At 34.6% G+C, this 26,813-nt stretch overlaps 1 protein-coding gene and 2 long non-coding RNA genes across 3 annotated transcripts; 1 reads left to right on the top strand and 2 right to left on the bottom strand.

Moving 5' to 3' along the window:
- Positions 1–867: 867 nt before the first annotated feature.
- Positions 868–24,839, bottom strand: LOC148960494 (uncharacterized). The gene is made up of 3 exons (XR_016144562.1): positions 24,706–24,839; positions 19,022–19,091; positions 868–1,037 (listed from the first exon to the last, which is right to left on the bottom strand). It is a non-coding gene; the product is annotated as an uncharacterized LOC148960494 (long non-coding RNA).
- On the bottom strand, positions 15,703–18,246 carry LOC135692688 (uncharacterized). The gene is made up of 2 exons (XM_065210935.2): positions 17,259–18,246; positions 15,703–17,070 (listed from the first exon to the last, which is right to left on the bottom strand). The coding sequence occupies exons 1-2, from the start codon at positions 17,676–17,678 to the stop codon at positions 16,939–16,941; spliced, it is 552 nt and encodes a 183-aa protein (XP_065067007.2). The 5' UTR covers positions 17,679–18,246; the 3' UTR covers positions 15,703–16,938.
- LOC135692738 (uncharacterized) lies at positions 23,672–25,529 on the top strand. The gene is made up of 2 exons (XR_010516889.2): positions 23,672–23,852; positions 24,730–25,529. It is a non-coding gene; the product is annotated as an uncharacterized LOC135692738 (long non-coding RNA).
- Positions 25,530–26,813: the final 1,284 nt, after the last annotated feature.

The following is a 26,813-nucleotide window of genomic DNA, read 5'->3' as shown; positions in this document are numbered from 1 at the left end:
TATAATAGTATGTACATTCCTTCTATCAAACGTCAGATTCATCTGTGTCTCGTTATGATTAATTGTTACGTCATGAGCTGATAAGGGAGGCTGCAGCGCCAATGACTCTTGAAAAACTTATCGAACATCATTATTTGTCATTATTATTACTAATACTTTGATTTAAAGTTGGCTGTTCGAAATAGCTAAAAATAAAAGCTGTGTTCAAAGGAAATACATAATAATTACAAAAAACCTAAACCATATAAAAAGTTTTGCAAATCCTACAGTTGCAATGTTTGCATTTTGTTTTCTTAAGATGTTTTTTAAAAACAGTCAAAGAGGCTGAAGTTTTCACTTTTATAGGTAATTTTGCCCATATTTTTTTACCCATGAACCTTACGATATATGTACCATAGCATGTGGTTCTCACTTTTTGTAGTTTTAAATTGCTCGAGCTTCTTGGTTGATACGGCATTGCCTTTTCCTCAAAAATTTCCATCATAAACGAGGGATTCAACTGATACCTTGTTTTGTAGATTTCAACCATGAGCAACTGTAGGTTCTTCTGATTTATAGATACCGAAGTATCATTTTCTAACAATTTCTCGTAAGAAGAAATATTTTTTTTCTCGTAATTTCTCGTAAGGAGAAGAGTGAACATACAATGCCTGCTATAAATACTTGGAACACCCAGCACTTTGCGTTGTATTTGATATCTTCCCGAAAAAATGTTTACTTTCAACCCCCTTCAGCGTCAGACTTTGTTGTTAGTTCAGACAAATATCATACAAGTAACATGCAAAAGCAGATACTCCAAAATATTCTACGCCGTTCTAAAGCAGTCCAGCATTGTTCACCGAGGGGGGGGGGGGGAGAGGGGGGAATGGCTGAATTTGACCTTGAAAACTGACGGCATTGTCGCAAGATTTTGGGTAGACATTGTAGCATATATATCTTTATCTAGCAGAGTAGAATTGAACTTACTGAGTTCATATTGCAACTTTGATTTTCAAGCTAACTGAGTCACCAGGCATCCTGTTCGTCATCAAGCACAGCTAAATGAGAAAAGCAAAGAGCAACTAATAATATATGAAATAGTGCTTTGTGATAACAAAATTATCTTACAGTTGCAACTGTCCTGCTTTGGTGAAATTAAGCCAAATACAATGCTTGTGAAACATAAGAGTAAATGGAAGGCGTATCTGCAAAGCAGTGTATTTGGAGAATGTGATTTGGAAAAGCAACTCTGAATTGCAGATGAATAAATTATACATAAGACGAAGAGGCATTACTTTGAAACGCTATTACTGAGAAATTTTATCTGGATGCCACAGAAGAGCTTTGCTTCCACCGAGGAAAAACACTTCCGCTTCCAATCAGTCAATCCAATCCAAGTCTATAATGAGTTGAATCGTCTTAAACGAAAGAAAACAGTGGGTGTCGATAATTTTCCATCTGGAATGCTAAAAGACGCGGCATCTTTTGTAGCTGAACCACTGACCTACATCGTCAACATGTCTATTGAAACAGGTTTGGTACCATCCGACTGGAAAATAGCAAAAGTTATTCCGGTGTTTAAATCAGGAAGCAAATCAGACTTAGATAATTATAGACCCATATCAATTTTACCAATTCTGTCGAAATTGTTGGAAAAGTTCATTCACAAACAGCTGATTGACCATTTGGAAAAGAATTGTATGCTGTTCAACTTTCAATTTGGTTTTCGTTCCAAGCGCTCAACAGAATTAGCAGTGACACTCTTGACTGATCATATACGAAAGGAAGCTGACAACGGCTCCCTCACAGAGGCCATCTTCATCGATCTGTCAAAAGCTTTTGATACGGTCAGTCATTCAAGCCTTCTAAACAAGCTGCCTTCCTTTGGGATTCATGGTACTGAGTTAAACTGGTTCACTGACTACTTGTTTAACCGGAGCCAGTTTGTTCAAAGTAATGGATGTGCCTCTGATATCACGCCAGTATTTTGTGGAGTACCACAAGGATCGATTATTGGTCCTTTGTTGTTTATAATGCATTTCAATGCGGCTCACACTGTTCTACACAATTCTAAAATCATAACATACGCTGATGATACAGTAATATTTGTGTATGAAAATGAACTACTGATAAACTTGAAAAAGGGAAAAACAGAATCAATGATCTTTGGCACAGCTAAACGACTAGGTAAAACAGAGAAGAAGGAGATGAAAGTTGAAATAAATGAAACATCGATTGCAGGGACTTTAAGTTACAAATAGCTTGGAGTACATCTAGATCAATCATTGAACTTTGCAACCCACTTTGACAAGGTTTTTAAAAAGGCTACAGGAAGATTAAATTTGCTTCGACGCATTAGGAGCTCCATTGACTCTGCGAGCGCTGAAAAGATCTATCGCACCATGATAATGCCTGTTTTTGGATATTGTGGTTCGCTGTCCCTCGGATGGTCTACATCATACAAGAGAAGAATTGAAAGTCTTGAGAGTAGTAGCCTTGATGTTATTAGATCGACCAAGGTTACGTCTGTCAGCTTGCGTGTGCCCAGTATCAATGCAGGAGTGAAAAGGAGGTCCTGTAATTTGGTGTTTGATACCTTACAAGGCAATGTTTGTGATGCAATGAAAGATTACTTCGTTATAAATGCTCATGGGAAAAATACTAGAAATGACAAACATCTAGCCAAGTTGCCTCAAGTGAAAACAGAATTTGGACGCAAAGGTTTCTACTATCAGGCAGGAAAGGAATTTAATGACTTGCCACTAAGTGCAAGAAAGATTAAATCTAGAACTATTTTTAGACGATTTTTAGAAACTCATTTTATTTGATGTAAAATTATTTTATCTTTAGATTGGACTGTATTGAACTTTTGTAATCCGTTTTTAGATCTTACCATTAATTTATCAAGTATCAGGACCCTAATGATAACAGTACATATTGTACTGATAGGTTATCCTGTTAAAACATTCGATTTTATTATTATTATTATTATTATTATTATTATTATTATTATTATTATTATTATTATTATTATTATTATTATTATTATTATTATTCAAAGCTCAGTTAACATCTCAAGGCTTCATCATTTCATTCCTGCTTGAGCATTTATATACAAAGTTAACCTCACTCTGGTCTGCAGCTCAAAGTAAACTTCCAAAAAACATCTTCAACTTTACGATAAGGTATCTCAACAACACACTTGCCACAAGGAACAACCTCTGCTTATGGAAAATTAGCTCTTCTCCAGATTGCTCATTCTGCCTTCAGCCTGAATCACTTCTTCATGTCGTAGCTGGATGTAACAAATACCTTGAGCAAGGGCGTTTTACTTGGAGGCACGACTCTGCCCTGCACTTCATTGCATCGTCATTTCAATGTATCCGAGATGTATTCATTTATGCTGACATTCCCGCTTATTTATCACCATGTATCATAACTGGCGATTCGTTCCGTCCCGACATGCTAATCAAAACTGCTTCTAACTGTCTGTATGTCATCGAATTAACTGTTGGGTTCGAGACTAACCTGGACAATAACGCTTCGCGTAAAGCTGAGAAGTACCGTTCCCTTCTAAAGGAACTACGCCCTAAGTTCAAAAAAGTAAACTTTGTTAATCTATCTATCTATCAGCTGTCTCGGTATCTTTGGTAACTCCTGTGATTCTTTCATCGATATGTGTGATGAACTAAAACTTGACTACCAACACCGTAATTTTATAATTAAAAAACTGTCAGCAATAATTATACGCACATCCTATTATATATTCTGTATGCGCAATAAGACTTGGACAAACCCTGAACTGCTCTCCTTCTAAAGATTCTTTGCACTCATATGATTTATTTAAATGTTATAACTTTTGTAAAATTAGTAAACTTGTCACCAGGCTAGCCGATAGTAACTACCTGTAAAGTGAGGTTACTGTTGTAAGTAGAAGAATATAAAATAAAAAATGTTTTCATTATTATTATATAAATCTTGGAATAATCCTGAACTTCTTCAGTTCTAACGATCTCTGCTACTGACGACTTCTAAAACAAACAATGACGAACATACTTTTTCCTTTTTTTGTTAATTTCTTTTGTTTGTGCTTGTAATAGTCTTTTTCTTTGTAAACCCAGGCTAGCCAATTGCAAATTACCTTCGTAATAGTGAAATTTGTAATTGTAATTTAAGTTGAATTGACAATGAAATGTTTCCATTATTATCATTATTATTATTGTTTAAATAAGCCATGGACAAATCCGGAATTACATCCTTTTTAACTTTAGTTGTTTTATTTTTTTTTCTCAGTTTTTCCTTTTACCTTACGATTGTTATAGTTTTTTCTTGTAAAACCAGGCTAGCCAATTGCAAATTACCTTGTAATAGTGAGATTTGTAGTTGTAGTTTAAGTTGAATTGAAAATGAAATGTTTCCATTATTATTATTATTATTATTATTATTATTATGTCAACTAGCACTACAACAGATGGTACCAAACTAGCAACTAGCAAAATAAAAAAGTTGAAGAAAAGTTAATGTTCTCAATATGTCTATTAAATATATTTTCAAGGCAGTGGCGGAAGCTAAATCACGCATTGGAAGTGAAAATTAGCAAAACATCGAATAATCGACTCTTCTGAGAGATGACTACATATTTATCAGAACATTTTAACTACGATGATTAGGCCTAATCGAAAAAAAATAAAATATTATTTGAAAGTTAAATATAGATGTTGATAGCCATTTTAAGTTGCGGAATCGAGAAAAATCCTCAAATCTCATTGAAGTGTCAATGTTTGCCTCGAAAACATTTGAGATTTTGCGGATTTCTGTAACAAACTCAAGGGTTGAATTTCAGATATTTTTAATGGCAATATTGCAACCTTGTTAAACGAGTTTTATTAAAAATAAAAAACTAATGTTTTAATCCAAAAAAAATATAAATACTCAAAATATTGGCTTTTGCTGCAAATCGAAAAAGCCTAGTATCATTGTCAACATTGAGGAAAGTTCAAAACTCTAAAAAATTTTATGACTTTCAAAACTATTTTTATGATAATTCAGAGTCATAAGATACAATTAAATAAAATTTGAAGATAATATCGCTGATCCTGTGGCAAAAATTTTTGTCAGTAAAGTTGCTATAAATAACATCATTTTTCAAAAGTGCTAGAAGTATCTAAAGTGTGTAAGGGCTCTTAGCTAAAATTTCTAGAAATAAATTTTCTGGTAACTGCTCTAATCTACTGCATCATTGCTGTGAGACGAGAAGAGCTCCCATCCCGACAAAAGTTTAAACACATTAACAATCTTTGCTGTAGGAAAAAAAATTGATTAGCCTACAGTCTGAAAAATAAAGGCTTTGTAGAAATTTTTTTTACAAATACCACTAATATTGATTTTGGTTTCTAAAAGATAAAGAGATTGTAAAATTTTGATGTACTTTTCCAGAAGTCTGGCTATTATCTATCATAAATTTTGCCTATAAACACTCATTGTTGAAAAAAATTGACCAGCCTTCAGTCCGAAAACAAACGTTTTGTAAAAACCTTTTTACAAATACCACAAATATTGATTTTGGTTTCTAAAAGTTATAAAGGTTGTAAAATTTTGATGTACTTTTCCTGAAGTCTGGCTATTATCTATAATGAAATTTGCGTATAAACTCCCATTGTTAAAAAAAAATTGATCAGGCCTCAGTCCGAAAACAAAAGTTTTGTAAAAATTTTTTTACAAATACCACAAATATTGATTTTGGTTTCTAAAAGTTAAAAAAGGTTGTAAAATTTTGGTGTACTTTTCCTGAAGTCTGGCTATTATCTATAATGAAATTTGCGTATAAACTCCCATTGTTAATAAAAAATTGATCAGGCCTCAGTCCGAAAACAAACGTTTTGTAAAAACCTTTTTACAAATACCACAAATATTGATTTTGGTTTCTAAAAGTTATAAAGGTTGTAAAATTTTGATGTACTTTTCCTGAAGTCTGGCTATTATCTATAATGAAATTTGCGTATAAACTCCCATTGTTAAAAAAAAATTGATCAGGCCTCAGTCCGAAAACAAAAGTTTTGTAAAAATTTTTTTACAAATACCACAAATATTGATTTTGGTTTCTAAAAGTTAAAAAAGGTTTTAAATTTTTGGTGTAATTTTCCTGAAGTCTGGCTATTATCTGTCATAAACTTTGCCTATTAACTCTTGTTATTGAAAATTTAGGTTGTATTTGGTGAAGGCTTTAAGACATTGTAGGACCACTTTCTGCCTAGTTTGAACAATGAAATCATACATCGTTTAATCAAGAGTGATATCTGTGTTACAGAGAAGGGCAAATGCTAATCAGCAATGGCTTCAAAAAGTTACAAAAAGCTATTTTATGTGTTGGCATTTTCTTTCTTTCTATTTCATTAATTTTCATATTTTGCTATTTCATATATTTCCTATTGAAGGAATGAATCATTTCTAGATACTGCAATGTTTACTTTTAACGTTTTAATTTTTATTCCAAAACGCTTTTAATACAATTTTACTCAAGAAACATGCTTTTCTCTTTCAATTAGGTAAGGCAATGTCTGAGATCATTTTTATCTCGTGAAAGGCCTCGAGCAATGCTGAGAAAATGTGTCAGCAACTTTCGTTTTAGTGTAATTCTGTGACGTTTGTACACTGACATTCAAAAAGTATAGAGCCTTAGATAAACAAAATTCTAGTGTTGAATTTTATTATGATGCTTATAAGTTTGAATTATAACCTTTGAACTTGAATCATAGCCATGAAAACGTAAGAACCTCGCGAATTATTGCATATATTAGCAAAGTAAGATCACAAGTTAAATGGCCTAGCATGAGTAAAGTCAGATGACATTAAAAGTTCCTCAGAATTAGGCCAACAAACCCAAATACTTTATGATGCATATGCATAGCAAAAAATTGTACACAAGTAACTATATAAAACATATTAGGTTTGCTGAATCAAACACGACAATATGAAGATGGTTAATTTTAGACTTTCACCCGAGCTGTGTTTTTTAACTGCTAAACATGCAAAGGTCAATATGATGAATAATATTTTGTAATCAATGGGTATTTTTCCATAGGTTCTTTGAAGATAAACATTGTTATGATTTTCTAGATTTTTTACCTTATTACAAAATGTAGCTTTTTTCAAAGGCATTATAATACCACAGAAGAGACCTTTCATCTTTGCAAGCGTCTTTGGCATACCAACTCTCGGTAGACTTTTTCGCATCTCTTGTATTGACAAACTTTTTTTGCATATGGCAAAATCTGTCATCTTGAGCAGACGATAGTTGACGAAATTTAGATTATTGTTCGCGTTATTCTATTAAAAAACAATTTTTGACATTTCACTGTTTAGTTAGCTCTTAATTTTTGAATTCTCCATGTTGGCATTCCAAGGTCTTAGAAATTTCTATGGTTTATTTTTTTCGAATCAATTGTCATCCCAACAATCTTCGAATAGTAAAAAGTAAAAATTATATGCAAATGTACAAGAAGGGATTAAAAAAGTCTCCAAAAACTCATTTCATGAAAAGCCTTCGAAATTTCGTAGGTGTCCCAATACTTTTTCAAACGAATCACATTTTTGCATTCAGTCTTCCATTCTTACAAAAGAAAAATAAAGGATATATGTCATATGAAAAATAGGATCTATTATAGCATGTTTGCTATGCGTGGAGACATTTTTCTATTTCTTCAAAATCCCTCTTTTGAATGAAAGATTGTTTCGAAAATATTAATCATTTTAGGACAAAGAGAACATTTGTTTCCCTATTGATCCTTTTTCTATCATTTTAATGTCATTTCCAATATCGTTTTGAGGAATACAGCTTTGCTTGCTAGTTTTATCGAGGCAATTATGTAAAGGTACCACAAAAGAAAATAGAACTAAATCGCAAATATCATAGGAATGACTATTTCAAAAAATAGTTGCTGATACAAAAAATGAAAAAGAATGAGCGTCATTTGCTTCACCACTCTTTCAGTGTTTATTAATTCAGGATTGATTGTTTGCTATAGATTCATCAATCCCCATTAACGATTACAACAGAACCCAAGCGATAATATTCAAATAAAGAGTGGCATGGCTCGAGTTGCCAAAAATTCACCAATTTATTTTAATGTAGATATGGTAATAATATTCTTTAACGTTCATCATATTTATCAACGTCGTTTGCATTTAAATCCCCTATCTTCTGAAATTTAGCGTCAATTTATGAGTCTCTGTGCCCCTCTGAACAATGATGCACGGCTTTCTATCATTGAATGTTGCTAGTTGTCACTTTAGGTGGCGCTCTCTGTCACTTTATACCATTCTATGTTGCTCTGTGTTTCTCTGTAAAGCTCTGAGCCACCGTCTGTCACCCTGTGTCACCCTGTGTCACTCTGTGTCACTCTGTGTCACTCTGTGTCACTCTGTGTCACTCTGTGTCACTCTGTGTCACTCTGTGTCACTCTGTGTCACTCTGTAAGGCTCTGTGTCATAATTTTTTGCTTTGTGTCGCTCTATGTTACTCCGTGCCACACTGTGTCTCATTTTGTTGCTTTTTGTTGCTATGTAACGGGCTGTGTCGCTCTGTGTCTCATTTGGTTGCTTCATGTTGCTATGCACCGGTCTGTGTCACGCTGTATTGTTCTGTATCGCTTTGCTCCATTCTGTGTTACTCAGCATCACCCTCTGTTACTCTGAATGGATATCAACCTGCGTTGCTCTGTGTCACTCTTCGTAGATCTATGTTGCTTTGTAATATTCGGAATTGCATTGCCCCACTGTGTCACTCTCTGTCTTTCTGAGCAGCTCTGTTTCACCCTTTGTTGGGCTGTGCTGCTCTGTTTTGCTCTAAAGAACAGTGTCCATCTGTGTCAGTCTGCCACCTTCCGCCTTTCTATGTTTTCAAGATTAATCAAGTTCAGTTCATTAACACTCAGTTGAAATGCAATTATTTCAAACCTCAATTAAGTCAAATTGCTATTCGATGTCTTTATTGCAGAACCCCTCTATTTCATCATTAAAAAATAACGTTCCTTCAAAACCTTCCAATTGTCCTAATCCAGATCCTCTTAGAGCTCTATTACCCCATCTGAAATATTTTCATTACTGAAAATCCCATTTATTATCTTTTTTATATTTTCCTCTAGCAATCCCAGAAGGGATCCTTTGTGATTTCTGTGATTTCTGGTTCCTCCGCGAATACATTATTTGAATCGCCATCAAAAGTCTCTAGCCTAACCTCTTCTTCAGAAGACTGCTCAAGCAATGCGTAGACCTATAAAAAATATGAGAATCTATATGAGATATAAACATATAGACCAATAAACAAATGCAGCCTTAAACTTAAAATCAAGGTCTTTTGCATGCAATGATAGCAAAGTCCTTCAAAAACAGTCCAAATAAAATTTTCAGTTAAGGTTTAAGAACATACAAGTTCGAAAAGTGTATTTAGACAACATTCACCTTGTCTAACGCTGTTTTGCACCTCATAGCCTCCTGTCTCCCCTGGCCAAGAATATTTTCATTTCTATCTTCTAATGTTGATCTGTCTTTTGTTCCAGTTTCATTTAGCTTGATCAATTCTGCTCGGATCTGCTTGAACCTGTGAATATTTCGTTTGCTCTCTCGCTCCAGCATAATCTCTGCCTTTTTTTCCTCAGCAGCCCTCATTTTTTCTTTTAGTGCTTCCTCTGCATTCAAACAAACTTGCTTTTCTTTCTCTGCTGCGTTTGCCTTCGCCCTCTCTGTGCGTCTTGTTTGTCTAGCAGCCTTTCTTTCCTTTCTCCTCTTCAGTCGCTCTTTCTTGTCTACGGCTTTTCGCTCCTTCTCCTCAATTTTTTCCTTTAACAAGCGTTGTTTCTCGGCTTCGAGTCGTCCCAACATCTCCTTTGAAAGGGCAGATCTTTCTCGTATCCTTTCTGACCGGTCTCTCAAGAGAGCATCTCTTCTCTCCACTGCTTGCAATAATCTAGAAAGCAAATAAATTAAGTTAAGATTGCTATAACTCTTAAGGTTTCTTTATCAACACTCCTTAAGCAAACATCCAGAGACAGACAATTTTCTTCACTTACTTTCTCTCGATCTCCTCTTTGGTGACTGTCGACAGCTCTGGCAACCTGCTTGCCAGCATTCGTGGCCTACTCGCTTGCTGGTCCATGGATAAGCTTGACTGTGGTCTATTCAGCATGTCCACTTCTAACAGCTCAATATTGAAGGCGATAGATCTCGCACGACCGACTTCGTTCCTTTTTACAACGATCTTGCTCCTTACCGCCCTCCACTCTTCGAACTCTTCATCTACCGGCAATGGCAACTTAGCTGATGACGATTCAAACTTTTTTGGCTCAATTAGAACCGGTTTTGCAGACGAATTGACATCATCGTCGTTGCAGCCTTCGATTAGAAGATCCGATTCGTTGTTCAATTGATTTCCGCTAACCAACTTACGGTTGCTATTTTTTAGCGCTGCGTCTTGCACAAGCGATATTGTTGCTGCAACGGCATTTTTATCGTAACAAAGCAAGCTTCGATACCACTTCTTAGTAGGACGGCTATTCGTATTCATTTCAGATTCCTTATGCCTTACGTTTAAAGGCGAAACTTTGTTGCTTTTCGAAAAAAGGTTACCCATTTTGATTCGTAATAACAAATGTTCAACAATGACGGTAGTCAACTTCTTCTGATAATTGGGAAAATTCTGCGCAAGTATATAATAGTATGTACATTTCTTCTATCAAACGTCAGATTCATGTATCTCGTAATCATAAATTGTTACGTCATAAGCTGATAAGGGAGGCTGCAGCGCCAAAAACCTTCGAAAAAATTAATCGAACCTACAATGCCTGCTATGAATACTTGGAACGAACACACAGCACTTTGCTTTGTATTTGATATCTTCCCGAAATGAAAACCTACTTCCAACCCCCTTCCGCGTCGGACTATGTTGTTAGTTCAGACAAATATCATACAAGTAAGATGCAAAAGAAGATACTCCAAAATATTCTACGCCGTTCTAAAGCAGTCCAGCATTATTCCCTGTGATAGAGGGGAATGGCTGAATTTGACCTTGAAAACTGACGGAAGATTGTCCCAAGAATTTGGGAAGACATTGTAGCATATATATTGAACTTACTGAGTTGAATGTTGCAACTTCGATTTTCAAGCTATCAGAGTCACCAGGCATCCTGTTTGTCTTCAAGCACAGCTAAATGAGAAAAGCAAAGAACAACTAATAATATACGAAAACGCACTTTTTGATAACAAAAGTGTCTTACAGTTGCAACTGTCCTGCTTTGGTGAAATTAAGCCAAATACAATGCTTGTGAAACATTAGAGTAAATGGAAGGCGTATCTGGAAAGCAGTGTATTTGGAGAAAGAGATTTGGAAAAGACAAATCTGAATTGTAGATGAATAAATTTTACATAAGACGAAGTTTCTTTGAAGTAGTGATTCTATCAACTAGCACTACAACAGATAGTGCCAAACTAGCAACTAGCAAAAAAAATTGAAGAAAAGTTAATTTTCTCAACATACCTATTGAATATATTTTCAAGTCAGTGGCGGAAGCTAAATCACGCATTGGATGTGAAAATTGGCAAAACACGTGCCCCTTCTAATTTTTGTTCAGAAAGAAAACTATTTATGAAACTATTTATCAATTTTGAAACTGGTAATCACAATTAAATTCAGTTGATAATCTATTGAAACACATACGAAATAATTTTTAGCTGCTTGTTTAAAATCAACATTGTTGATCAGAAATTTTCTTGAAGGTTTTGAATATTTTAATTCTTAATGAATATTAACTAGACTTTTAAGGACTGATGTTGAAGGAAAATACTGTGCATGAATCTTTATGCAAACAAATTATGTGTTGTTCAAAACTTAATAATTGTTATAATATTTTTGTTGTTATAATTTTTCATTCGTTTTATGTTTTTCTCGGAATTAAAAATAAATTCTATGAGATTTACAAAAAGAAAAGTAATGTGGCTTGACAAAATCTATGGTATTCTTATAAAAAACAAATGTAAGACACAGAATTAAATTTCTTTTAACAAACTGTAGTCTTAGTGGGATCTTAATTTCTCTTAATTCCTGTTGTCATAAATTTCTCTAAGCGACAAAATTTGCTAAAACATTGAAGTGGCATCAATCTATTCACCTAATAGAATTATAGATATATGCAGAAAGTTTTAAAAGAGTCAAAACAAGTGCTATAAAAGCTCTAATTGACCCACTAGATTGTTTTTTCACTAATTGTTCCAATATAGGTGTTGCCTTTGTTTCGATATAGTATCTTTTCAGGGATTATTCTAACGTGGTTTTGTTACCCTTTTTTAGTGTTGTAAATTTGATCGGTGGCGTTGTGATTTTAATTTCGTTGGTGTTGTAAAAAATTTGACTCACTTTTCGCAGAGTATAAGGAATCGTTTAGTAAAACTAGAAGAATTTCAAATCAAAACAAAAACTTAACACAACAAAAGAATTATAGTAAATAGTCAGCAGGGACGGATTTAAGCAACAATGATTGGGTGTTAGACATTAATTTGATTTCTGTACACACCCTTCAGGTCACTGGTAAATGAAAGATTCACCCATTTTTAAAATTCAGTTTTTACCTTTAAAGTAAAGTATATAAAAAGCAGTGGCGTAGCCAGAGTTGGAAGGTTGGATGGGCAAAGAGGAGAAAATTTTTGCTGATCACAACCTTCAGAATTTGGGAAAACATCCTGTTTTGAAAATCCGTTTGGAAAAGCTATGGCTTTTTCACGTGGCAATGAATGGCTAATCAAACAGTCATATGTAGCTTTTTGTGACTGACACCTACAACTGTCTGTTTCTTTCACAAATCCCTTAACCTTGGTGCCAGAGAGAGTCAAAGGATGAAGAACGGGGGAAAGGCATTGCGAATGAGGCTCTGGCACCCAGGGTACAATTCCTCTTACGCTTATATTCTGAATTGTGTAAGGCGAGACGAGTAGAAAGTGATTTACGTGTAAAACTGATTTTCTAAAGTAGCCAAAAAACAATAAACAGTATTCAAAAGTTCGAAACTAAGCCTGTTCACCTTGAAGCATAATTTGCAAAATCTCTGACAAGCATTTCAGAATCCAGGTTCTTTAAGGATTGAAGAGCTTTAGTATTTCAGTTTCCATTTTATGTCTATAAAAAGTAGAGTACTTTTCTATAGAGGCCCTGAAATTAGGGGATACTGTAAAACACTGTGTAAAGGGACGCTGCTGATAATAAGATAAATAAAGTAAAATCTTGGTGTTACTCGGGGATGTTTCTGCCAATAGCGTCTTTTTTGGCTGAAAATCCTGGGTGAGGGATATTTTTGTCTCCTTTTTTCTGGCAGAGGTATGCCCATCGAAGATACTTTTTCCAGAACAGGTCATATTTGTCATTAAAATTAAAGCCTTGTCCATTTTATACCTTTCTCACTTAAAGCTTAAATTTGGAATTAATTGTCTTATATTACACATATTACACATATTTATCTCAATTAAACATATTTAATCTGATATAATCGACTCTTCTGAGAGATTACAACATATTTATCATAATATTCTAACTACGATGATTAGGCCTAATCGAGAAAGAAAATATTATTTGAAAGTTAAATATAGATGTTAATAGCCATTTTAAGTTGCGGAATCGAGAAAATCCTCAAATCTCATTGAAGTATCGATGTTTGCCTCGAAAACATTTGAGATTTTGTGAATTTATGTAACGGTCACAAGAGTTACATTTCAGATATTTTTAATGGCAATATTGCAACCTTGTTAAACGAGCTTAATCAAAAAACAACAACCAAATAATGTTTTAAATCCAAAAAAATATTGAAACTCAAAATATTAGCTTTTGTTGCTGTCTCAAATCAATAAGGCCTAGAAATATTTTCAACATTGAGCAAAGTTCAAAACCCTCAAGAAACTTTTTATGACTTTCAAAACTATTTTTGAATTAATTCAGAGTCATAAGATAGAATTAAACAAGATTTAAATTTAATATTGCTGATCCTGTGGCAAATATTTTCGTCAGTAAAGTTGCTTTAAATAATATCATTTTTCAAAAGTGCAAGAAGTATCTAAAGGGTGACATAAGTACCTACAATTCATAGAAATAAATTTCCTGGTATGGCTAGCTGCTCTAATTTACTTCATCATTGCTGTGAGGTATGTAAGGCGAGAAGGACTCGCATCCAGACAAATGTTGAAATACATTAATAATCTTTGTTGTACGAAAAAAATTGATCAGCCTTCAGTCTAAAAACAAAAGTTTTGTAGAAATTTTTTACAAATACCACTAATATTGATTTTGGTTGCTAAAAGTTAAAAGGTTTGTAAAATTTTTGTGTACTTTTCCTGAAGTATATCATATTATCTATCATAAAGTTTGTCTATATTTTCTTTCTATCTATTTCATTACTTTGAACTTTTTGCCATTTCATATATTTCCCATTTAAGGAATGAATCATTTCTAGATACTTCAATGTGAACTTTTAACGTTTTAATTTTTATTCCAAAACGCTTTTAATTTAATTTTATTCAAGAAACATGCTTTCCTCTTTTAATTAGGAGATGACATGTCTGAGATCATTTTTTTCTTGTGAAAGATTTTTAGCAATGCTGAGAAAATGTGTCAGCAACTTTCGTGTGACTGTAGTTCTGTGAAGTTTGTACACTTACATTCAAAAAGTATAGAGCCTTCGATAAACAAAATTTTGGTGTTGCATTTTTTTATGTTTAGATTCTCTAAGTCTTTATTCATATAATATTTGTCCATGTCTTCTTGAAAAAATGCTTATAAGTTTGAATTAAAACCTTCAAACTTGAATTATAACCATGGAAACGTAGGAACCACGCGAATTACTGCATATATTAGCAAAGTGAGATCACAAGTTAAATGACCTAGCATGAGCAAAGTCAGATGACATTAGAAGGTCCTCAGAGTTAGGCCAACAAACCCAACTACTTTAGGATGCATATGCAAAGCAAAACACTGTACACAAGTAACTATTTTAGGTTCATACAAGGTTTGCTGAACCAAAAACGACAATGTCCATATGGTTAATTTAAGACTTTCACTCTCTGCAGACGTCGTTGACATACCAACTCTCGGTAGACTTTTTCGCAGCTCTTGTATGGACAAAACTTTTTGCATACGGCAAAATCTGTCGTTTTGAGCAGCCGGTAGTTGACGAAATTTCGATAATTATTCGCGTTGTTTTATTAAAAAACAATTAATTTTTTAATTCTTCCTGTTAGCGTTTTAAGGCCTACAAAATTTCTATGGTTTATCATCTTCGAATCACTTGTCATACCCAACAATCTTCAAATAATAAAAAATACATTGTAAAAATTTTATGCAAATATACAAGAAGGGATTAAAAAAGTCTTTAAAAACTCATTTCATCAAGAGCCTTCCAAATTTCGAAGGTGTTCCAATACTTTTAGAACGTAAATGCACAAGAGTCACAATTTTTGCATTTGGTTTTCCATTCTTACAAAAGAAAAATAAAGAAAATATGTCAAATGAAAAATGAGATCTATTAAAATATGTTTTCTATGCCTGTAAACATTTTTCTATTTCTTCAAAATCCCTGTCTTGAAAGAAGGATTGTTTCGAAAATATTAATCATTTTGGGACAAAGAGAACATTTGTTTCCCTTTTGATACTTTTTTCATCAATTTAATGTCATTTCCAATATCGTTTTGAGAAATACATTTTTGCTTGCTAGTTATATCGCGGCGAATATGTAAAGGAATCACAAAAGAAAATAAAACTAAATTATAAATATTAAATGAATGATTATTTCATAAAATAGTTGCTGATTCAAAACAATTTAAAAGGAATGAGCTTCAAATATGTCACGTCCCTTTCAGTGTTTATAAATTCAGGATTGATTGTTTGTAGTAGATTCAGTAATCCCCACTAACGATTACAACAGAACCCAAGATATAATATTCAAATAAAGAGTGGCATGGCGCGAGTTGCCAAAAATTTACAAATTTCTTTGATGTAGATGTGGTAATAACATTTGTTTAACGTACATCACATCTATCAACGTCGTTTGGACTAAAATCCCCTATCTTATGAAATTTATCCTCAATTTATGTCTCTCTGTGCCACTCTGAACAGTGCTGTGCGGCTTTCTATCGTTGAGTGTTGCTAATTGTCACTTTAGGTGGCGCTCTCTGTCTCTCAATACCATTCTATGTTGCTCTGTGTTCCTCTGTAAAGCTCTGAGCCACCGTCTGTCACCCTGTGTCACTCTGTGTCACTCTGAAAGGCTCTGTGTCAGTATTTGTTGCTCTGTGTCGCTCTATGTTACTCCGTGCCGCACTGTTTCTCATTTTGTTGCTTTGTGTTGCTATGTAACGGGCTGTGTCTCTCTGTGTCTCGTTTGGTTGCTTCATGTTGCTATGCACCGGTTTGTGCCACTCTGTCTTGTTCTGTATCGCTTTGCTCCATTCTGTGTTACTCAGCATCACCCTCTGTTACTCTGAATGGATATCAATCTGCGTTGCTCTGTGTCACTCTTCGTAGATATACGTTGCTTTGTGATGTTCGGTATTGCATTGTGCCACTGTGTCACTCTCTGTCTTTCTGAGCAGCTCTGTTTCAGCCTTTGTTGGGCTGTGTTGCTCGGTTTTGCTCCAAACAACAGTGTCCCTCTGAGTCAGTGTGCGACCTTCCGCCCTTCTACGTTTTCCAGATTAATCTAGTTTAGTTCATTCACACTAAGTTGAAATATGCAATTATTTCAAACCTTAATTAATTCAAATTGCTATTTGATGTCTTTATAGCAGAACCCCTCTATTTGACCATTAAAAAATAACGTTCCTTCAAAACCTTCCAATTGTCCTAATCCAGATCCTCTTAGAGCTCTGTTACCCCATCTGAAATATTTTCATTACTGAAAATCCCATTTATTATCTTTTTTATATTTTCCTCTAGCAATCCCAGAAGGGATCCTTTGTGATTTCTGTGATTTCTGGTTCCTCCGCGAATACATTATTTGAATCGCCATCAAAAGTCTCTAGCTTAACCTCTTCTTCAGAAGACTGTTCAAGCAATGCGTAGACCTATAAAAAATATGAGAATCTATATGAGATATAAACGTATAAACCCATGAACAAATGCACCCTTGAACTTAAAAACAAGGTCTTTTGCATGAAATGATAGCAAAGTCCTTCAAAAACAGTCCAAATAAAATTTTCAGTTAAGGTTTAAGAACATACAAGTTCGAAAAGTGTATTTAGACAACATTCACCTTGTCTAACGCTGTTTTGCACCTCATAGCCTCCTGTCTCCCCTGGCCAAGAATATTTTCATTTCTATCTTCTAATGTTGATCTGTCTTTTGTTCCAGTTTCATTTAGCTTGATCAATTCTGCTCGGATCTGCTTGAACCTGTGAATATTTCGTTTGCTCTCTCGCTCCAGCATAATCTCTGCCTTTTTTTCCTCAGCAGCCCTCATTTTTTCCTTCAGTGCTTCTTCTGCATTCACACAAACTTGCTTTTCTTTCTCGGCTGCGTTTGCCTTAGCCCTTTCCGTGCGTCTTGTTTGTCTAGCAGCCTTTCTTTCCTTTCTCCTCTTCAGTCGCTCTTTCTTGTCTACGGCTTTTCGCTCCTTCTCCTCAATTTTTTCCTTTAACAAGCGTTGTTTCTCGGCTTCGAGTCGTCCCAACATCTCCTTTGAAAGGGCAGATCTTTCTCGTATCCTTTCTGACCGGTCTCTCAAGAGAGCATCTCTTCTCTCCACTGCTTGCGATAATCTAGAAAGCAAATAAATTAAGTTAAGATTGCTATAACTCTTAAGGTTTCTTTATCAACACTCCTTAAGCAAACATCCAGAGACAGACAATTTTCTTCACTTACTTTCTCTCGATCTCCTCTTTGGTGACTGTCGACAGCTCTGGCAACCTGCTTGCCAGCATTCGTGGCCTACTCGCTTGTTGGTCCATGGATAAGCTTGACTGTGGTCTATTCAGCATGTCCACTTCTAACAGCTCAATATTGAAGGCGATAGATCTCGCACGACCGACTTCGTTCCTTTTTACAACGGTCTTGCTCCTTACCGCCCTCCACTCATCGAACTCTTCATCTACCGGCAACCGCAACTTAGCTGATGACGATTCAAACTTTTTTGGCTCAATAAGAACCAGTTCTGCAGACGAATTGACATCATCGTCGTGGCAGCCTTCGATAAGAAGATCCGATTCGTTGTTCAACTCATTTCCGCCAACCAATTTACGGTTGCTATTCTTTGGCGCTACGTCTTGCGCAAGCGATGTTGTTGCCGCAACAGCATTTTTATCGTAACAAAGCAAGCTTCGATACCACTTCTTAGTAGGACGGCTATTCGTATTCATTTCAGATTCCTTATGCCTTACGTTTAAAGGCGAAACTTTGTTGCTTTTCGAAAAAAGGTTACCCATTTTGATTCGTAATAACAAATGTTCAACAATCACGGTAGTCAATTTCTTTTGACAACTGGGTTTATACTGCGCAAGTAAATAATAGTACATTTCTTATATCAAACGTCAGAATTATCTGTGTCTCGTTATCAAAGATTGTTACGTCACAGGCTGATAAGGGAGGCTGCCGCGTTGATATAAAACAATTATGCGACATTAATATTTTGTGTTCAATTTTCGGCGTATTTTGCCCGGTGAAACCCGAAAAAAACATGAACATTAATTCTAATAACAGAAAATTTGAATAATTTATCAAACCCACAAGGCTTGCAAAAACTATTTGGTATTTCCAGCAATTTGCGTTGTATTTCATATCTGTATTTTTTCCGAAAATAATCACTACTTTCCTCTTGAAATTGTTGATAGTTTAGAAAAATTTTATACAAGTAATGCAAAAGCAGAAACCTGCAAACATTCTACGAAGTTCTAAAGTAATCCAACATTGTTCCCTTGGAGAACGTTTATTGACCTTGTAAACTGACGCCAGTCTTCCAAGAAATTTGAAAGGCATTGTAGAATATATATAGAAGAGTAGAAATGAAATTTTTGAACTTACTGTTCAATGTTGCAACTTTGATTTTCAAGCTAACTGAGTCACCAGGCATCCTGTTCGTCATCCAGCATAACTAAATGAGAATAGCAAAGAACAACTAATAATATATGAAATAGTGCTTTTTGATAACCAAAGTGTTTTACAGTTGTCATTGTCATGTTTTGGTGACACTAAACCAAATGCAATGCTTGTGAAACATTAGAGTAAATGGAAGACGTAACTGCAAAGAAGTGTATTTGGAGAAAGAGATTTGGAAAAGGCAAATCTGAATTATATATCAATAAATCACATTTAAGGCGAGGAGGCATTACTTTGAATTATTAGCACTACAATTTAGCAGTTCCTATAGATTCTCATATAGATCCAACTTGATCAAAATCTTAAAGTTGATCGACTTCAAACAGTTATCAAAACTTATTTTATTAGGTTAAGAAAAATGCTCCAGCAGCAATGACGGTTTCTCGATTTGCTGAGCAAAGAAAACTGGCATCAGTCTGGTTTCTTAAGATGCAGTAAAGGAAAAGTAAAAGCGGATGCGGATGTATTCGTAGAAATGGTTCTAGTTGGGAGAAGAAAATTGGGATTATCGTCGGACAAAACTCCGTTGCCAAAAGATGAAGATAACGACGATTGGAAGGTGGGAGAGAGGTTGTAAGAAATGATGAAAAACATGCAAAAGTTGTTGCTTTAGATGTTTTACTGGAGGACGAAATGCTAAACAGAACGAAGTTGAGCTTAGCAATTGGCGAACAAACGACTAGGACAGGAAGACCTCATTGCCTGAGTTGAAAAAAGTTGAAAAAGAGGAGATCAAGAAAAACTGAATATACAAGTTTACCTTGTTTTTCAATATTTGTACGTTGACCGCATATTGAAAAAAATTAAGAACTGTTTATCTTATCACAGCTTATCTTCTTTCTATGTCATGTCAAGCATTAGAAATAAAGGATTTTCTCTAATTTCCAATGGTTGACATGAGTCATCGATCTGTTAGGATCAAACGCACTGCTTTTCATGAGAAAAAAAGAAAAATACGAGCAAAATGATTTAGAAAAAAAAGATACAAAGGACAGAAAGAGAAAAGGCTGTGTGAAAAAGTAGAAGGAAAATGAGTAATTAAATCAACGCAACGGAGACAGAAAAAGCGATCTTGTCTTTTGATATTTGCTCAAGGGACGTTGATTAAATAACCTTAAGAGTTATAGACATTTATTTTGATTCAATTACTTTCCATATCATGTTGAACAATTTTTTCCTTGAGAACTTATCAGAAAGAATACAAGGCTCTGCCTTTTTAAAAAAGATGTTATCAAGGCTAGAAGCAAAGTTTAGTACGAGAAAAGATAAAGAAAGCAAAATGCTTTAGAGAGGTGAGAGAGATTGAACAGATGCAAGGCAAAGTTACTAGGAGAAGCGGACGCACATTGTAAGTAACCGAAGAAGGAAAAAAAGCGAGAGAAATGTCTTATTTTTTGACTTTCCTTCCATAGACACTTTATTAGTTTTATTTCTTAATCATCTCAAGCCCTTTAGAGAAGAGATGTTCTCGAGTAAGACGATCAGAAAGAATTTGACAAAAAACTGTCCTTTAAAAAGAAGTCGTACCCTGGGTGGCTGAGCCTCAGAGAGTCTAAAAATGAAGAACGGGGGAAGGGGATCCCTCTGGTACCCAGGGTAAAGAGGTTCTTGCCAAGGCTAGAAAGAAAAAAACAACGCTTGTTGAAAGAAAAACTGAGGAAAAAAAGCAAAATGCCACAGAAAAGAAAAAGAGAGAAGAGGGAGTAAAAAGAAGAGAGAAAGAATATGGAAAGGTACGTAGATATGGCCGATTCTGTAAAGCTCTAAGCCACCGTCTGTCACCCTATGTCAGTGTTGCTAAAATGTTTTAGCCATTTTTCTGTGTGTACAATAATTTGAAGTTTATTTAGTATTCTGGGTAATTTTTCTATCCAATAGATGCTGCAAAGCTGGGAAATATGAAGATTTGATGGCTCATTTATTTCAAAGCGTTATGATGTTTGCAAAGAAGGTTCTAAAAATTTGACCCAACTTGACAGAAATCGATAGAAACTTGTAGCTTTGACATAATATCAGAATTCACCCTTCCCTTAGATTTGGAGATATTTTTTAATCTGAATGACGAGATTCTATTCAATGATATTTTCTGTGTTTTTTAAAGAACTTCGACGCCCTTCCAGTATCCGTCGATATTGTGATCTGAATTGCGTTATAAGCGATATATGATGATATTCTTGTTATTGCGTATTCAAAACGAGACCTTCCCTTCATGTAGCAGTTGACTATTCTTAAATCCAATATGCAAGTGAAAAGGTCAATGCCAATAAAAAATATATATAATCAAATTCTTTTACAGAATAATCTATCAGTGCAAAAATGTTATCAGCGTTATCGCTAGATAGAGTCCTGTTCCTAAAGTTAAATGAAAAGTAACAGTGACTATTATTCGTCTTCTTGTTGTTAACACCAGGACTGTTTTTGCCTTTCAAAATATTAGGGTTTATTCATGTCCTGATGATCAATTACTTTTCAGGTTTACAAAGAAGAACAGCATCTATTATTTCCTGCTTATGTTCAATTAAATTTCAAGTCAGATATCCTATGATCTGGATTTGGCAATCTAGCCTTTTTCTCACTTCTTGACTGAAACTTCAAATAATAAATTTGATAGTACTAAAATGTTTTCTCTGAGATGCAACGTAGTATTTGATCAATTCTATCAAATTTTTTATGGATATTTATGTTTAAAGTAAAGAAAAATTGGAATTTGTTTCCATCCATCTTTGTTTCGATCAATCACATCTTTAGAAAATTAAGTGTGCGTGTGAGTGGGGGACTGGCAAAATGCTCTAATTTTTCCACAAACTCTGTACCCGAAGCTACCCCCTTTCCTCGATCACTGTGTCCCTGATGGAAACAGTGGCGGTGCCAGCTACTGCAAAGTGGAAGGGCAATGGGCTTTAGTGAGACCACGCCCTTTTTGCCTCGTATCAGTACTCTGAACCAGAAGAGTTTTTCTTAGGCGGAAATATGATCTACCCCCACCTACCGCTTTCTAATCAATTTCTAGAAAAGGAGTCCATGTTTTGGCAAAAATTGGGGAGGGTTAATTACCCCAATACCCCCTTGGGGCCACTACTAGATGCAGGAATTATTCGAACGTGGTTTTGTTGCCGTTTTGTGGTTTTATGAATCTAATTTGTGGTATTGTGAATCTAATTTTTGGTGTTGTGATTTCAATTTTGGGGTGTCGTAAAAAATCAACCATCTTGAGTATTTTTAGGCACATGTAGAAGTCGTTGGTAAAAACAAAAGGAGAGTCAAATTCCCTTGCATACTACTCCTTTAATTCGTCTTATTTTGTCTTCAATTTTATTCAGTTAGTATGCTGTAGCTTTAAATGTTTGATATTCTGTAGTAATGTATTAACTTGACTGTATTGTATGTAGAGGAATTTTAAAACATGACACTGAACTGAACTGAATCAGCTAACAATAGGCAGGGGCATCACTTGAGGGGGGTATAGGGGGTAGTAACCCCCCCCCCAACATAAAAAATTTGGCCTTGTTGCAGGGCAAAACCGATTCTGGCAGGGCAAATATTTTCTCCCAATTGATCTGCTTTAATGTTATACTTATGTAACTGTATCGAGAAGGTAGTTTATTCTTGGAAATTGTCTGCTCAAAAACTAACACGACAAAGACTACCAGTGACACGAAATAGGGATTGTTAGTGATAGCATTGTCTGGTGGGAATAGTTTTCTAAATTGGTTCTGATATTCTTTTACTTCAGATTTAAGTGTGGTTGATATTTGTGCCTTTTTTAAAATACCAACCGGACATTGCAACACTGCTATGTGGCGGGAGAGATCTGGAATCCAGTTTGTTGTTAAAGTAGTGTGTAAGTAACTTCATATACAGGCACATTTGGGGCTTATGATCAGTATGCTTCTTTACAACTGGGTTCCCCCTCATCCCTGCATACAAGGATAATGGCAGCAAAAGTGTATCAATGAATTAAAGCGTTGTTTGTAATACAACTGAATTCAAACTGAACAACTGTAATTTTGTACGTTTTTATTGGTATAGTGTGGCTGTAGAGGTATATAAAATTCTTCACATAACAAATAATACATTTCTGCACATATATCGCGTGTGGAACATTTGAGTTTAATATATTGTAATATGTGTTGCAGGGGTGTGGCAGTGAGATGGGTTGCAATAAAATGTATGACACAAAATTAGTTGTAGATTAACCAATCTCCAAGATCATTTTGCCTTTGTAGGACTAGAATGGGGGATTTGAGACCATTCTTTGTGCTTTGCAATAATCTCAGTGTGTTTTAAAAATATTTTTTATATGGATGGTGCGATTGTCTGGTAATCTTATTAAGGGTAAATGTGGCCAATAAACGTTGCAAGATCATTGTTTCCTGTTTTGTGCGGTTTAAGAAGTTTTGACTGTGACTTGGTCGAATTGCTGAATTATTACATTGATCTGATATTCCCTCATTATATTTGAGAATAAATAATAAAATTTGTTTGATGTAAAAAAATGCAGCCACCAACTCCCTCCCCCCCTCCCCCCCACACACACACACACAAAAAGTATGGAGTGGCGCCCCTGGCAACAGTTGCTGTCTCGCGGTCTCGGTTGCAGATACCACAGCACAACAACAATTAGACAGAATACCACAACAACAATCGCATAACAAGAAGAAGTTGCGTCTTCGCATCATAAAGCTGTTATCACGATAAAAACTTTCCTGCGATCCAGATTCTAAAACTAGAGAAATGGTGTGACTAATAATTGACGGTATGTACCCTATAGCGCTTCCAGAATATAATCTTTAAGTCTGGAAATGAATGAGTGAAAGCATAGAGTAGAGCTGTTTTTTAGGCCATTTCACTTAGTGCGTTGATTTTGTTATCAGTTTGAGGATAATTTGTCACCCCGATTTGCCTTTGCAATATATTTATAGCAGTGAGGATCTTACCTTGATGGCTTTTAATAAGTATGTTTTCAAATCCTTTTTGAAAGATCGAATACACATAAATATAGACTTCAGCTCTAAATGTCCTACACTTGCATGTCCTACATTTAATGATTTGCGACGCCATTAGCCAGTTATGGGAAAACGGCAGATTTAGCCAGTGCCTGCAAATTGCACAGGTGTTTTAAAACCCTCATCCTGCCAAGATATAGCGTCCTTTTATCTCTAAATTGTTGAATTTTGATATGAATTACAACACTTGAACATTGCCAAGAGTTTCTACATCAAAATAAATCATATAATTTCACCCTCTATGCACCATCAATTTTTACAACTTCGCAGCACCACATGTCGTCAAAGAACTTTAGAATTCGATGTGGCATCGTGAAACCCTGAATTGCCTATTCAATGTTGGACAAAGAAATGCTACTATGCATAGGAAGCTGTTAGTTTTCCAAGAGATTTTTCATACATAAGACATTGCTGTTGACTTGGCATAGTCTTGGTATTGTATTTCAACTGGATAAAGAAGTGTAGACATTTTTAGACAGATTTAATTAAATCAGTATTTGCATTTATCTGTAAGCAAACATTGCTTCTCTTGGATGTAAAAGCTGACCAGTTATATTTTGTCTCAAAATATTATAAAATAGTAAATAATATGTCAATACTCACACAGTAGTTCTGTTTTTATTGTAGCTGGTGAATATGTAGCCAGAAAGATTCGCCAGCTTTTCTCAAGATCTGGCAAAATTGATGAAGATCATACTGGCCAAAAATATGCATCTTGTGGTGGCAGCTTTAGCAATAACACCAATTACAGCTCTATTCCAGATGATGATACCCAACAAAGAAAAGATGATAGCTGGGAAAATGGTCTAGAACCAAGAAATGAATGCTCTCTCAAAGCAAGAAATAATGAAGATAGTTGCAAAAAATCTTCATGATAGTATGACAATCAAATTAATCTTGCCAGCGATAAGCAGGTTCACAAGATAATTTGATCTTAAATCAACTTTAAAGACTTAAGAAAATGTACCTTTAATATCTTAAGCACCTTGACCTAATAATGGCAAATATCACTTAATAACTAAATGTGCTTGCAAATTGTTTAAAAGATTAATATAAAAGCAAGATAATGAACACTAAAACCTTGAGAAAATTTATTTTAATTTTGCAGGCCTTGATGGCAAAAGAAGCACAAAAATCATAAAGATTCATAACTTTCGCCTTACAATCTCTTCCAAGTCCCTTTTAGTATCATAGTTTTAGAATTTGCTCACAATTTTTTTTATTATTAACCCTCATTTAATAGGAAATTATTTTAAAACTAAATTATCTGCTTTTTAGCATCTGCCAATATTTATTTTACTTATAAAAATTAACATATATGCACTTTAGGTACATTTGATTTGTTAGTGCAGTTTATGAAAGTTTCCTTCTCAACTGCATAATTGCAGGTAAAGAAACTTGATTTCATCACTGCTTAGCTACACAAATTTGTTGTATTTTATGTTCAATATCTATTCTAAAGTGCTGTTGTTAATGATATAAAACCAAGTCAAGTTTAAAAGCTCTTAAGGGTTGTAGAGAAATCTTAAGTGGTCTTCTTAGGTATTTCAACCAAAACTAAAACACACATTTTATTGCAGACAAAAAAACTGTTGCAAAGCAGTTCCAAAACTGTTCAAGATACCTTTATAGCTGTGTGCTAAAATTATTTCAAGCAACAAAAAAGGGGAAAGCATATTTCACTGCGTATAAAAATGGAATTATTTTTCAAAGGTGCCCGGAAAATGACATCATTGCAATTCCTGCAAGGATCTCAATTTTTAGCTAATTAAATGCTTTTGTTAGCTTTGAAGAAGGAATTACAAGGCATTTTCATCTATAACAGTTTTGCTGCTATAAGAGGCCCATTACAGCCAGAGATCTCTGGAAGTTGATCATGATTTACCATTTTGAGGAATTTCAAAACTATTGCAAAGAATATTGATTTTAGGATCAAATTTAATTATTCAAAGAACATTCATCATAAGCACTAATGGTTGTAAATGAAGAATGATTCACTGAACAAGAATTTATGATTTTTTTAAATGCAACGCATTGAGAAGAGAAAGATGACATTTCAAAGCAACTTCTTAAAATGTATCTAGAATAAGACAGGAGAAAGAAAGTTGAGAAACTAAAAAAAAGTTCCCAAGTGTTAGATAGTGCTAATGAAAGCTAGGGAAAGGAAAGCATTGAAGAAGGTGGAAAGAAGTGAAGAATTTGTAATGACAGCAGTGACAGTACCTTTGAGAAAGACAGCTAAAATTTCGGGAATACAAAAATAACTTCTTTCCGGGGTTGTCAGAAGAAAAACATAATTAATTGTTTAAAAACATTTTGTGGACTATTCATTGTTTTTAAATTGCACAGGCAAATTATATTTTTCATGCAGAAATCTTTAGAAAAAACTAGTCTCAGTTCTAATAACTCCGTCAAAACAGAAAATTTAATTGACATTTCTTTTCCAATAAATTATATATGTTTCACAGTCCTTTTATCCTATCAAGATCATGCAACATAATAATTTATTTTTCTTCTGGCTAAGAATAGGTAGGTATAGATTGGTCAACTGACAAAAGAGAAAGGGAACCTTTTTTCTGGTACAGAACTCGAAAATGGCTTTGAAAAAAACAAACATTTCACAACAAACTATAAAAGCTATTTTGTCTGACGCTCATCAGAGTATAAAACATCAGAATAAGGGTCTGAAAGACCATGGTTGAAAATATATA

This window comes from Rhopilema esculentum, chromosome 3, assembly GCF_057945365.1.
Source record: "Rhopilema esculentum isolate cy_ngs chromosome 3, ASM5794536v1, whole genome shotgun sequence".
Lineage (NCBI taxonomy): Eukaryota > Metazoa > Cnidaria > Scyphozoa > Rhizostomeae > Rhizostomatidae > Rhopilema > Rhopilema esculentum.
This window is presented reverse-complemented; position numbering and strand designations above follow the sequence as displayed.